General features: G+C 40.3%; 1 protein-coding gene across 2 annotated transcripts in view; it reads left to right on the top strand.

Annotated features, from left to right (window-relative positions):
* Positions 1-14,369, top strand: part of tgfbr1b (transforming growth factor, beta receptor 1 b) — a 62,443-nt gene that overhangs the window by 25,080 nt on the left and 22,994 nt on the right. For both annotated transcript variants that reach the window (XM_043688958.1, XM_043688957.1), the window contains exons 2-4: positions 2,263-2,508; positions 5,472-5,714; positions 7,049-7,279. In XM_043688958.1, coding sequence (XP_043544893.1) covers positions 2,263-2,508; positions 5,472-5,714; positions 7,049-7,279 — 720 coding nt within the window. The remainder of the gene's footprint in view (positions 1-2,262; positions 2,509-5,471; positions 5,715-7,048; positions 7,280-14,369) is intronic.

The following is a 14,369-nucleotide window of genomic DNA, read 5'->3' as shown; positions in this document are numbered from 1 at the left end:
TTACTTCAGGTCAAACATGAGAAAATAAACTTTCTGCTGATTATCATCGATTTGCCTTCCTCTAAAGTGATGAATCATTCATTTGGAAGAGAACACAATGGGGGCCTCAATGTCTAACAATGCCTCAATATCACTCCTGACCAAACTGGCTGAGTCCTGAATGACCTGTTTGCTGGGCTGAGCAAACCAATGAGGGGAAAAATCTATTTGAATATGTTCTTACCGATTTGACTTATTGAAGATAGATCTGTCCCTGGCGATTATTGATAGGAGTGACCACCGCACTATCCCATGATCCCGTTTTCACATTGTGATGCCTCCATTGTGTTGTGTGGTACTATCACCATGATGAATGGATGGATTCAGATAAGAGTTAGCATTGCAACTGTAGGGCCCGATGAACATCAGCAACAAAATCATATTCGAGCACAATCTGTAATTTCATGGCCTAGCTTATCCATCACTCTACGATTAAATGGCTCTTCAAAGTGAAACCAGATACACCTAAAAATGAGGTGTTAACTTGATGAAGCTACAGCACAGGACTATTGTTTCCAAACAGCACTTCCAAATAGATGGAACTGAACACTTTAACATTAAATGGATCCCATAAAGTTCTGTAGTTCCTCAACATCCACTTGTGATGGTAACCAGCAAAAATGAATTATTAACTGGAGAAGGAAACTCCACAAAGATCACTGTCATCAATGATTGAGGAAGCCAGAATATCAATACAAAACACAAGGCTGAAGCATTTTCGGTCAGAGTTGCTGAGTGGATGATCCATTCCAGCTATTGCAACTGCCAGTCTCCAGACAAACTAAAGTCAATGGAAATTAGTGGGGGTGGATAGAGGAGAACCTGTTCTAGTTGGAGATATACCTAGCACAAAGATGGATGGGGATGGTAGCTGGAGACCAGTCATCTCAGTCCCAAAATATCACTGCAGCAATTCAGTGACCTTGGCCCAACCATCTTAAGGTGCTTCATAAATTAACTTCTCTTCATCGTAAGGATATTCGCTAATGAGTCAGCATTTTCAATAGCACTTCGCAAAGTTCATTATCATTCCTATCCCTCACTCCATAATCATTTGCAGTGAGATCTGGACAACATTATTTTCCTGACAAAAATATAAGGCAGCTACTGTGTCAAAGAATCTAAAAATCTTACATAATTTTAATGTGACAAATTGAAAGAAATTGGTAGGTGAGAATTAGGGTGAAAGAACAAGTGTAAATCTAAATACTCCTAAATTATCTAACAAAGCTGAATGAAGAAACTTGAGACAGAAAATAAAGTCTGGATCACTATGATTTGTATTTAGAGTGCTAAAGCATTTGTGATAATAGAACCAACATTTTAAACATCTTGGTCATTAGAATTTGCCAATAAGTTAATTGTGAATTTTTTTTCAAAACTCAATCTGACTGATAGTAGTTTGTTCCCAAAGGAACAATTGTTGGAAACGGATCTGCCTGATTTATATTTTATCTTATGAATGTTAGATGTATGGTGTGGTGTCTTATAGGTTTATGCAATGCTACCAAAGTTGATGTATATTTTTATCAGATTTTAAATGCTTGAAGGGTTGAATGTTTTATGTTTGGGGGTGAATTTCATTTGTTAACGAATTAATTCAGTCAAATGAATGCAATTGTTTGAGTGATAGGTATTGTCGGTTTGCTAGAGGAATTGTGTAGCACTGAGACTTAAACAATCTCTGCACAAGACTAGTTTAATTATTATGGATTTTGGTCGTCATAAACTTATTTGACCAATACTTATTGGTTTTATTTTGGAGTTTCATGTTTAGAATTTAAGGCAAAATTGCTAATGATTAGAACTTATTCTAGTTCTATTTTGCTGTCCCAAATCCTACACAAAATACTTTATTGAGATACTTGACATTGCAGACTGATTTGAGATAACGAAAACCAGTGCTCATCTCTCTTGATGACAGCTGGTGTCCAGGCACTACGTATGCTAGGAAATAATTTTAATAGTGCCCTTGTGTATGGAAAACTTGGGGGAATTCTTAGTCTAAATCAGTAATCTGTAACATCCAATATTCTGTCAACCAAAATTGAATAATTTATTGGACAGGCTGTCATATTGAACAGTCCCAGTAGTACACTCTGGTAGTATCACTGTTTAATGGTTTGGAACAGTTGCTGCTGACAGTGAGTTTTTTATTTGTAATGTAACTTGTGCTCAATTGTAACTAATCACTTGTTTCTGGTCTTGTTTTTTTTCTCACAGGATTGAAGTGTTTCTGCTCCCACTGTGTAGCAAATAACTACACCTGCGAGACAGATGGACTCTGTTTGAACACTGTCACTCGCAAACGCAATCAAATAGTGCGCAGCAAAATGTGTGTCTCAAGTGTTGACCTTATACCTCCTGATAGACCATTTCTTTGTGCTCCATCTACAAATGATGCTGTATTGAGTAATTGTTGCAGTAAGGATTTTTGCAACAATTATGATCTTCCTGTGCCAACCAGGGGTAAGTTTCTGAATGATATTTACATGGATTTCGGTGAATCTGTAATAGTAGGCTAGACTAAATTTAAGAAAAAGGTGTGGAGTTAAAATGATCTAGAGTTTGTTCTTACATGAGATATGTAAGGTCATAATGAACGGTAATTGATTTGAAACACTTAACTTTGTATCTGTCTTAATAGATGTGAACAGAGTCTTCAGTTTTCTGTTTATACTTCAGTTTTCTTGTATATGCAGTAGTTTGCTTATGCACTGAAACTATCCAGGCAGTCAAATGAGTGCATACTGCTGTTCATCTCCACTCGGCCTCATCTTGCCTTTCCTCACCTAATCTCGCCTTACTGTATCTAGCTTCCTCTTGAATGCATGTATACTTTTGACTTCACCCAATTCATGTGTAGAATGTTTAACAGTTGCTCATTGAGTTATATGTTGAAAAAATTATATGTTGAAAAAGACCTGGATAGTTTGTTAACTCTCATCTTTTTAGAATAAGATGAGAGACTTAACAAACAATCCAGGTCTTTTTCAATATATAATTTCAGTTGCATCACACTGTAAACTTTTGCTCTAAATTCTGTGTCTTACCATCTTATATTCCATAACCCTAGTGCTTCCAAATAAACCTGTTGGACTTAAACCTAGTATTGTGTGATTTTTAACTATGAATTTTTGGTGATGGCCTTATACTGATGGCCTCTGGTTTTGCACTTCCCCACAAATGGAAACCTTCTCTGTTTGAATTTCTTTTCACTATTTTAAATGCTGCTTGCGTCATTGCTCAGTGCTTTTTCCTGAGAAACCCAGCTTGTTCTTATCTTGTTCCCCACCCACCGTTCTGGTATTATTATTATTATTATTGTGAATCTTTGCACCCTCTTCAGTATGTCTTATCCTTGTAGAATATGTCTACTGGAATTATACATAGTATGCCAGGTGTGATCTGACTAATGTTAAATGCAACTACTTTTCAATTCCATTCCTGTAGAAGTAACTATAATGTTTTTGTTTATGCCCTTGTTACTCCCTAGTATCCTCTTTTAACCTCACTTAGGTTCTTACTTTCTAAGACCCAAGTGATATAGAACCTCATTATTTTCTTGCTAAAGGCATTTTTGAAATTTATTTGTGAATTTATTTGCCCATTCTAAGTTTTTGTTAATACTGTAACTTCTCAGTATCTGGTGCAATCCTCCTCAGTATTGATTGTTCCTCCAAATTGGTGCCACTTGGGAATTTAGAAGTTGTTTTTGATTTCAGTGTCCAAATCATGAATATGGTTTGTGAGCAACAGTCTCCCAGCAGTCATCTTGTGGGCTCTGCAGAGCTCATACCAAGATTCAGTTGACATGACTTTTCTGTGTATTAGAGAAAATTAATATTTTCTGGTTATTTTTACTGCTTAAATCTTCTGTAAGCTAGCTTACGTAAATAAATAGGGAGCACCTGGGGTGAGCTCATAAACCAAGTTTGAAAGTTGTTGTTAACTAGCGTCCGATCTAACCTTGCCCATTGAATCATCATCTGTATGATTGATGTATTTGGCTAAACATTTATAATACATGTGTAGATTTGTTAAACATTTTAGTATATTTTAACCTGTTATCATTTGATGCAATGACTGTATGTACTGATTGGAACCTTTTTGGGCAATTGCCATGTAGCTTGGTTTAGGAACACTGAAACCCAAAAACATCTTGTAGTAATCGTGGCAAAAAAAAATTTTCAACTTCTTTTAGTCTTGCTAGGTAATAATTCTCGCTTGATTGTTAACCAGATAGGGACAGAAGATTGCTGTTGCCTTAAATCCTATTCTTTGAGCTACCATAAATAATTTATAGTAACTCTTGCTTCCTTGGTTTAGAAACTTACACAGCAACACTTGCTTTCTTGTTTTTAATTGCAGGGGAAAAATATTTATTAAGTTAGCTATTCTTTTGCAACCTTGAGGTATGAACGTCATGCTCAGAAGTGTGGAAAATACAACTGCTCAGATGTAACTTTTGAAACATAAAGCTCATCCAGGACATACTAAAAATTGATCCATTACACTAAACGATTCAGTAGTCATCCATTCAATGATCATAAGTTAATCTGATTTACTTTGTACTATACCTCTGATGGTTGTAGTTGGGAGCCTACTTTAAGACTGAAACGTGATTAGATTAGATTACCTACAGTGTGGAAGCAGGCCCTTTGGCCCAACCAGTCCACACCGACCCTCCGAAGAGTAACCGACCCAGACCCATTTCACTCTAACCAATGCACCTAACACTAAGGGCAATTTACCATGGCCAATTCACCTGACTTGTACATCTTTGGAGTATGGGAGGAAACCCCATGCAGACACTGGGAGAATGTGCAAATTCCACACAGACAGTCACCCGAGGCCAGAATCTAACCTGGGACCTTGGTGCTGTGATATTAAAACAATTTTGCAATGTTGCAGTTGGCCCCCAATGTTGAAAATTTGAAGCAGTGCAAAATATTATTTATGGTGGCAATAATGTAGGATCAATGGGTGGCACGGTGGCACAGTGGTTAGCACTGCTGCTTCACAGTGCCAGAGACCTGGGTTCAATTCCCATCTCGGGCAACTGTCTGTGTGGAGTTTGTACATTCTCCCCGTGTCTGTGTGGGTTTCCTCTGGGTGCTCCAGTTTCCTCCCACAGTCCAAAAATTTGCAGGTTAGGTGAATTGGCCATGCTAAATTGCCCTTAGTATTAGGTGAAGGGGAAATGTAGGGGAATGGGTCTGGGTGGGTTGCTCTTTGGAGGGTCGGTGTGGACTTGTTGGGCTGAAGGGCCTGTTTCAACACTGTAAGTACTCTAATGGTTTCATGTCATCTGTTTAGCAAAAATAATATATTTTGGTATAATTGGTGAAACACATTATGTCTATGCAGTGCAAAATCTAGCATCGTTCTGGTTTTTTACCTTTTTAATTCTGCTTGTGCATTATTCCTAGAGACTCCAAAAGAGCCTCCTTGGTTAAATTTGGGGCCTGTGGAATTGGCAGCAGTCATCGCTGGACCAGTTTGTGTGGTTTGCATTTTACTAATGGTGGCCTTCTATTATTTTCATAATCGTGCGGTCATTCACCATCGTGTTCCTCATGAAGAAGATCCAACTTTAGATCATCCTTTCATTTCAGAGGGTACCACTCTCAAAGATTTGATTTATGACATGACCACCTCAGGATCTGGTTCAGGTAAAACTACAGTTTTATGTTGTGAATAAAGTAGAGGGGAGGTGAAAACCGCAAAAGCTGGAAGTCTGAAATTTGTGGAAATGTTCAAGTCATTAAGCATTGTGGGCATAATTGTTCTTCAGATACAGTACAAGTGTAAAATGGTCCCCTTTTAGAGACAATGCTGTTATCTGTACAAAGTGTATTATCTATTCCCCAGCTCAGTTTGTTTTGTATTTTTATCTGTTCTTTTCAATGAATGGCTTTGTTCACATCTGATTCTAGAGTTACTCTGCCTGTTGTGGTATTGGAAGATTTGGTGATGGATGGCGGAACCTACTGGAAATATTTGGGACCAAACACTTATTGGAATCGAGGAAATTAAAGTGAAATCCATAGCCAGAAATGACAGTGGGAGAGAATAGACAAACAGATAATTGGTTTATTGAAAAATCATTATGGTGATGGATGCAAAAAAAAAAAATTAGTTAATTGTTTTATTAAAATACTTTATTTTTATAACCAAGGTTTTGCACAATTCTGATCATTTCAGCATACAAATAATTATGATACTTGTAAAATAATCAGAATCAGAGACCTTGAGGGATTTGCTGTCAATAAGGCCATCAAAAGTCATGATTGAGAAATGCTTGAGTAAGATGTTTGTTCCTTTCCATTTGCCATGATAACTTTGAAAATTAAGGTTGAGTAGTTGGGAATTTGCAAGTGTAGTGATTAGTACCAACTTAAGAGGTTTTATTTCTTGTGGTGGACGCAGAAGAAAGGGTTTAGAGATTTTTGCAGCCAAGAATGGAAAAAATTGATCAGTTAACTTTGTTAATGGGCAGGATTAAAGGAGCAGGTAGGTCGAGGAGAAAGTGAGGTTGGGGAACGGCCACAATTATAAGAGCACACTTATGATACTTGCCACTATAGTATAAAAGGAACTGGCATTCATTATTTGAAGTGAATTCCTCCAGGAAGTTTGGCCAATTTTCTGGAAAGTCACTATGTCAAAAGCTAGTACAGAAAATTAATCAGTAATACTGTAGGTATTGCGTTTGAAGTATTTTAATTTAAATATACCCCATTCTTTTGTTGTGTATTATTATATTTTGAACTACATTTATTACATGCTAAATTAATTCCAAAACTGTTCCATGGATCATGGATTCTATTAGTAATATAGATTCCATTGCATCGAGGTTCATTGAACACATTTGTCCCTATTTCTTAGTTCAATGTGCCAAATATTCACTCATGAGCTAACTCTCAAAAGCAAATTAATTGACGCACTTCTATATTAGTCTGTTTTGTTAACTGATTACTAATTGATTAAATTCTCAATATTGCAGGGTTGCCATTGCTTGTGCAAAGGACAATTGCAAGAACAATTGTACTACAAGAAAGTATAGGTAAAGGCCGATTTGGAGAAGTCTGGCGAGGAAAGTGGCGAGGTGAAGAAGTTGCAGTAAAAATTTTCTCTTCTCGTGAAGAAAGGTCATGGTTTCGTGAAGCTGAAATTTACCAGACTGTGATGTTGCGCCATGAAAATATTCTTGGATTTATTGCAGCGGATAACAAAGGTGACAAACTACACTCATTTGCTGTGCTAATACTGGATTACTAAATTATTATAGTTCCAGGATTTTTCTGCATTTAGTGATTTGTTCCTCAGTGTAAGATCAGGTCATTACTTTGAGAGCATATGTATTTTAACTTGGTATTCCTACAATTTGAGGTGAAGAAAATCTTAGTCAACTCTTGGATATTGCTGTGTAATTGACGAAAGAGAGAACATTAGTGTTTTCAATAAGAGGATAGTTAAGCAACACGATATTATTGTGCGAGCCATTGAAAAGTATATGTAATAGGAAAGTTCTAAATGTTTTGCAGACAACAGATCAATAATTTGAGGCAGAAGAGGCCAATGGTCCATCTTGCTGCCTCTTCAAAGTACTCCCATAGTGAGTTGCTAATCGTACTGAATTCCATTCATTTACAGAAACCTGTTCAATTTATTGAAATCCATTAAATTTTTTGGACAGACTTTTTTTATATGGGATAGAAGTATCCCAGGCAAAGTTAATCCTTTTGAGGAAGTGACCAAATGTGTCGATGATGATAGGGCAGTTAATATTGTTTAGTGGATTTCAGCAAAGCCTTTGACAAGATCCCACATAAGAAATTGATAAAGAAGGTTAAAAAGCTCGTGGGATCTAGGGTAACTTGGTAAGTTGGTTGCAAAATTGGACAGGAGACGGGGTAATTGAAGAAGGCTGTTTGTATGACTGAAGCTCGATGTGCAGTGGTGTACCACTGGGTCAGTGCCGGGCACATTGTTATGTTCATAAATGATGTAGATGGAGGAATAAGTAAGTTTGTGGGTGACTCAGATTGGTTGGATGGTTGACAGTGAGGTGGAGGGTCTTGGGTTACAGAAAGATTTAAATGGATTAGTCAGATGGAATTTAACTCAAATGTGAGGTGATGCACTTGGGATGAAGTAACTAGACGAGATCACTGAATGAACAATAAGGTAGTTAGAAGCTCAGAGGAATGGAGAGATCTTGGGGCAGGCCAGGTTAATAGTTGTTAAGAAGGCTTTAGATTAGATTAGATTACTTTACAGTGTGGAAACAGGCCCTTCGGCCCAACAAGTCCACACCGACCCGCCTAAGCGTAACCCACCCATACCCCTACATTTACCCCTTACCTAACACTACGGGCAATTTAGCATGGCCAATTCACCTGACCTGCACATCTTTGGACTGTGGGAGGAAACCGGAGCACCCGGAGGAAACCCACGCAGACACGGGGAGAACGTGCAAACTCCACACAGTCAGTCGCCTGAGACGGGAATTGAACCCGGGTCTCTGGCGCTGCGAGGCGCTGTGTGTGGGATGCTTATGGGATGCTTGTCTTTAATAGTTATAAGAGTGGGAAGGTTATGTTGAAGCTGTGCAGAACTTTAGTTAGGCTACAACTGAAATGCAGTGGGTGATACTGTAGGAAGGATGTGAATGCCCTGTAGGGGGTGCAGAGAAGATTTATCAGGCTGTTAACTGAATTGGAGCAGTTCAACTATGTTTCTTTTTGGGGCAGAAAAAGTTGGTTGGGGGGGACCTGACGAAGGTAAATGAGATTGAGGTTATGGGAAGGGTGAATAGAAACCAGCTATTCCCTTCGTCGAAGGATCAAGAAAAGGGGACAAAATTTTAAAGCAAGAGGTTTTGAGGAGATTCGAGGAAAAATATTTTCAACCAGAGGGTGATAGGGGTCTGAAGTGCCCTGTCTGGGAGGATAGTTGAGGTGGGTAACCTCTCAACTTTTAAATTGTACTTGAAGTGTCATAACTATGTCACGGCTATGGGCCTAATGTGAGAAAGCAGCACGAGGGCAGATAGTCCTGTATTTCTGTTGGTGCAGACTGATGGGTTGGAAGTTCTCTACTGTATGATTCTACTTGTTACCCATCCTTAATTTTGCTTGAGAAGGATATAATAAGCAGTTGCCTTGGGCCACAGTAATCCACCTTGTGTAGGTGCAATAAAGTGCTGCTGTGGCAGAGTTCCAGGATTTTGATCCACTGACCTATTAGTGCAGTAGTTAGCACGGTGGCTCAGTGGTTAGCACTGCTGCCTCTCAGTGTCAGGGACCCGTGTTCGATTCCCACTTCGGGTGACTGTGTGTGGAGTTTGCACATTCTCCCTGTGTCTGAGTGGTTTCCTCTGGGTTCTCAGTTTCCTCCTGCAGTCCAAATATGTGCAGGTCAGGTGAATTGGCCATGCTAAATTGTCCCTTAGCCCTGACTAATGCACCTAACCCTAAGTTTCGGATAGGGATTGGGTCTGGGTGGGTTACTCTTCGGAGGGTTGGTGTGGACTTGTTGGATCGATGGGCCTGTTTACACACTGTAGGTAATCTAATCTAATCTAGCATCCAAGCGATGATTGTGTGTAGCTGTGAGGAGAAGCTGCCCACTATGGGCTGATGGCTGGCAGAGTTAAGGATTGTGTAAGATAAGATAAGATTAGATTAGATACAGTGTGGAAACAGGCCCTTCGGCCCAGCAAGTCTACACCGACCTGCCGAAGCGCAACCCACCCAGACCCCATTCCCCTACATTTTACCCCTTCACCTAACACTACGGGCAATTTAGCTCAGCCAATTCACCTAACCTGCACATTTTTGGACTGTGGGAGGAAACCGGAGCACCCGGAGGAAACCCACGCAGACATGGGGAGAATGTGCAAACTCCACACAGTCAGTCACCTGAGGGCGGGAATTGAACCCGGGTCACTGGTGCTGTGAGGCAGCAGTGCTAACTACGTGCCACCGTGCCGCCCACTAGATTAAAAGAAAAAACAAAGTGGCCAGAAATAATAATAAATCCTGATGCAAACTCCACACAGTCAGTCACCTGAGGCGGGAATTGAACCCGGGTCTCTGGTGCTGTGAGGCAGCAGTGCTAACTACGTGCCACCGTGCTGCCCACTAGATTAAAAGAAAAAACAAAGTGGCCAGAAATAATAATAAATCCTGAGGATTGGGAAATTTTTAGATGCAGTAAATGAGGACTGTGAAACTCATCAGGAAAGGAAGAATAGAATATGCAAAAAGCATAAAATAGACTGCATAAGAGTCTACGGTGTGTAAAAAGGAAACACTACAAGTAGAGTCATGTAATTCTCTGGGCTTTAAGGCTATGTTCTGAAGACCAGGGATCACATCCCACAATGAAAATAGTGAAATCTGAATTTTGTGGACATCTTAAACAAAAAGCAAGTCTAATACTAACCATGTAACCATTGTTGATTTGTTGTTTCAAAAAGAAACTGGTTCACTAATGTCCTTTTTTAGGAAAGGAAATACAAAAGATTTTAAGTGTTCTTTTAAGAAGGAAATCTGCCATTCTTATTTAGTCTGGTCTACATGTAACTCTAGACCCATAGCAACATGGTTGGCTCTTAACTGTACTCCTGGCAATTAGAATGGGCAATAAATGGAAGTGATTGTAGTTATTGGGGATCAGTCACTTCAGCCACAGCACAGCACGACAGGAGAGTTTTTCAGGGTAGTGCCTTAGGTGTAACTATCTTGAGCTGCTTCATCAATGATGTTCCCTCTTATCAGAAACCAGAGCTGAGGCATTCTTGCTGTGCAAGTGCTAGGCAATAACTGGCTCCAACAAGAGAGATTCTAACTATCTCCCATTGATATTCAATGATGTTGCCATCACTGAATCCCCCCCTATCATTACCCATTGACCAGAAACCAGACCAGTCCAGAAGCCATATGAATACATTGGTGACAAAAGCAGGTTAGAGACTGAATTTTGCATCAAGTAATTCACTACCACCTCCTCAACCTGTCCAGGATCTAAAAGCCATAAGTATATGAGGGAATAATCTCCACTTGCCAAGATGAGTGCATTTTCAACAGCGCTCAAAGCACAAGAGCATCCTGACCAAAGCGGGTGTTTGATTAGCATTCCATCTAATACCGTCAATGTTCACTCCCTCCAACCAGTGCCTGCACATGCAGTGACACTAGTACGTTCACCTACAAAGTGCATTGCAAGAGCTTAGTATCTTGCAAAAGCATGATCTATGTCAATTAGAAGGTCAAGGCAGCAGGTATGTGGAAACACTGCCACCTGCACATTCCTTCCAAGCTATATGTTATTTTAACTTAGAAATATTCTTTCCTTCACTGCTGATTTGAAATCCTGGAACTCCATTCCTTATCGCACTGTAGGCTTGCTTATGCCACAAAGATGACCATGAATTAAAAAAAAAACTTGTGGGCAATGAGGGATGGGCAATAAATGGGAGGCTAGCCAGCTATGTACATATTCCATGTATTAAATTTTTAGGAATTGAGCGGTGTTGTCAAAACTGCCCTAATGAGTTCCTGCTTTGCATCCTGTATATGGTACTCATTGCTGTCATTATCCAGAATTGCCCACAATGCTTCAAGAGGGATCTAACTCATGCATTATTATGATTTGGCATTGTCAAAATATTTAGGCAATATTAAGCAGGTGTGTAGAGCTGGTCTTCACATTAGAATGATTGTGCAGTTTGGAACTCTCTTTGAGATTAAATATGCCATGGTTGTGATCTGGCTGGTTTACACTCTGGGAGAGGAGTAAAGGTGATAGCCAGGGAATGGAGTTTGAACTGGGGAATGAAATCAATGGCTTAATCCTTTTGAAAGTAAGCATACAGGTGCAACAGGTGGTGAAGGTGGTTGATGGTCTCTTTACCCTCACAACGAGAGGAACAAGATATCTAACTATAATTGTCCAGGATCTTGATGACCCCAGAGATTTGTGTGCTGTTTTGTTGGTTATATGTGAAGAAGAATATTGTAGCTAAGGAGGGGGTGCACTGACAGTTCGCCAGACTGATTCCTGGGATGCCAAGACTGATGTATGAAGAGAAACTGAATGTTAGGACTATATTCTCTGGAATTTAGAACAATGAAGATCTCCTTAAAAACGTTCACTGGGCATAGGGAGAAAGTGGAAACAGGGGTTTGATAACCAGCCACGAATCATGAATGGCAGAGCATTTTCTGTTGCACTGTATTTTATTGGAGGACGTTTCTGCCATTGCAGCATTGAATATCTAAGTAATCTGATGAGTCTCGAGGAAGTGGTGAATTGAGCATGGTATTGTTAGCACACAAGTGGAAACTAATGCTGAGATCAGATGGTGTCACAGCCAAAATGACACTGTAAATTCTCTAAAAAGAAACTCCTATGAAGCAGGCAAAGGATGAGCATCTTGACCAAGCTGGTTTTCAGGTAATTCCCATATCTGGCCTGATGATACTGGGGAAAAAGCTGCCAGTTTCCATGAACGACTTCACACCGATGAGTCTGACCACAGCGTATTGTTGGGCTGGTTACAGCGCTTCAAACATTGTTGTGGCATAAGGCAACTCTTGGAGAACAGAAGGTAGTCTGTGGATGACAGAACCATGGCAGGCTACAGACTGAACCTGCAATCCATCATTTGTGAAGGCAAGTATGAACCTGTATGATGCTGATGGAATTGGATTGTTTTGGTGTGCACTGCCGGATAAAACACTTGCATCCACCATGGAAAGCAGGTCAGAGAGTCATAGAATTGTACAGCATGAAAACAGACCCTTCGGTCCAACTTGTCCATGACACTGGATGTCCCACCTGCCAGCACTTGGCCCATATCTCTCTAATCCCTTCCTATTCATATACATCCAGATGCCTTTTAAGTGTTGTAATTGTACAAGCTTCCAGCACTTCCTGTGACAGCTCATTCCACACATGTACCACCATCAGTGTGAAAATGTTGCTCCTTTGGTTTCTTTTACATTTTGCCCTGCTCACCCTAAATCTATGCCTCTAGTTCTGGACTCCCCCCACCTCATGGAAGAGACTTTGTCTATTTGTCCTATCCATGCTCTTGAAGATTTTATAAACCTCTATAAGGTCACCCTTCAGCCTCCGACTCTCGAGGGAATACAGCCCTATCCTCTACAACCTCTCCCTATTGCTCAACCCTGGCAACATCCTTGTAAATCTTTTCTGAATCTTTTCAAATTTCACAACAGCCTTCCAATTGGAAGGAGACCATGCAATATTCCAACAGTGGTCTAACCAATGTCCTGTACAGCCGCAACATGATCTCCCAACTCCTGTATTCAATACTCTGACCAATATCGAAAGCATACCAAATGCCTTCTTTACTATCCTATCTACCTGGAACTCCACTTTCAAGGAGCAATGAACCTGCACTCCAAGGTGTCTTTGTTCAGCAACACTCCCCAGGACCTTACCATGAAGTGTATAAGTCCTGCTCTGATTTGCTTTCCCAAAATACAGCACCTCGCATTTATTTAAATTAAACTCCATGTGCCACTTCTCAGCCCACTGGCCCATCTGTCCACTACACGTCCAATTTTGGTGTTATCTGCAAACTTGCTAACTATACCTCGTATGCTCACATCCAAATCATTCATATAAATGACAAAAAGTAGTGGGCCCAGCACCGAGCCTTGTGGCACTCCCCTGGTCACAGGCCTCCAGTCTGAAAGACAACCCTCCACCACCACCCTCTATCTTCTACCTTTGAGCCAGTTCTATATTCAAACAGCCAGTTCTCCCTATATTCCATGAGATTTAACCTTGCTAACCAGTCTCCCATGGGGAACCTTGTCAAATGCCTTATTGAAGTCCAAATAGATCACATCTACCGCTCTGCCCTTGTAAATCCTCTTTGTTACTACTACAAAAAACTCAATCAAGTTTGCGAGACATGATTTTCCACACAAAGCCATGTTGACTACCCCAATCAGTCATAGAGTCATAGAGATGTACAGCATGGAAACAGACCCTTCGGTCCAACCTGTCCATGCTGAGCAGATATCCCAACCCAATCTAGACCCACCTGCCAGCACCTGACCCATATCCCTCCAAACCCTTCCTATTCAGATACCCATCCAAATGCCTCTTAAATGTTGCAATTGTACCAGCCTCCACCACATCCTCTGGCAGCTCATTCCATACACTTACCACCCTCTGCGTGAAAAAGTTGCCCCTTCGGTCTCTTTTATATCTTTCCCCTCTCACCTTAAACCTATGCCCTCTAGTTCTGGACTCCCTGACCTCAGGGAAAAGACTTTGTC

This window comes from Chiloscyllium plagiosum, chromosome 4, assembly GCF_004010195.1.
Source record: "Chiloscyllium plagiosum isolate BGI_BamShark_2017 chromosome 4, ASM401019v2, whole genome shotgun sequence".
Taxonomy (NCBI): domain Eukaryota; kingdom Metazoa; phylum Chordata; class Chondrichthyes; order Orectolobiformes; family Hemiscylliidae; genus Chiloscyllium; species Chiloscyllium plagiosum.
This window is presented reverse-complemented; position numbering and strand designations above follow the sequence as displayed.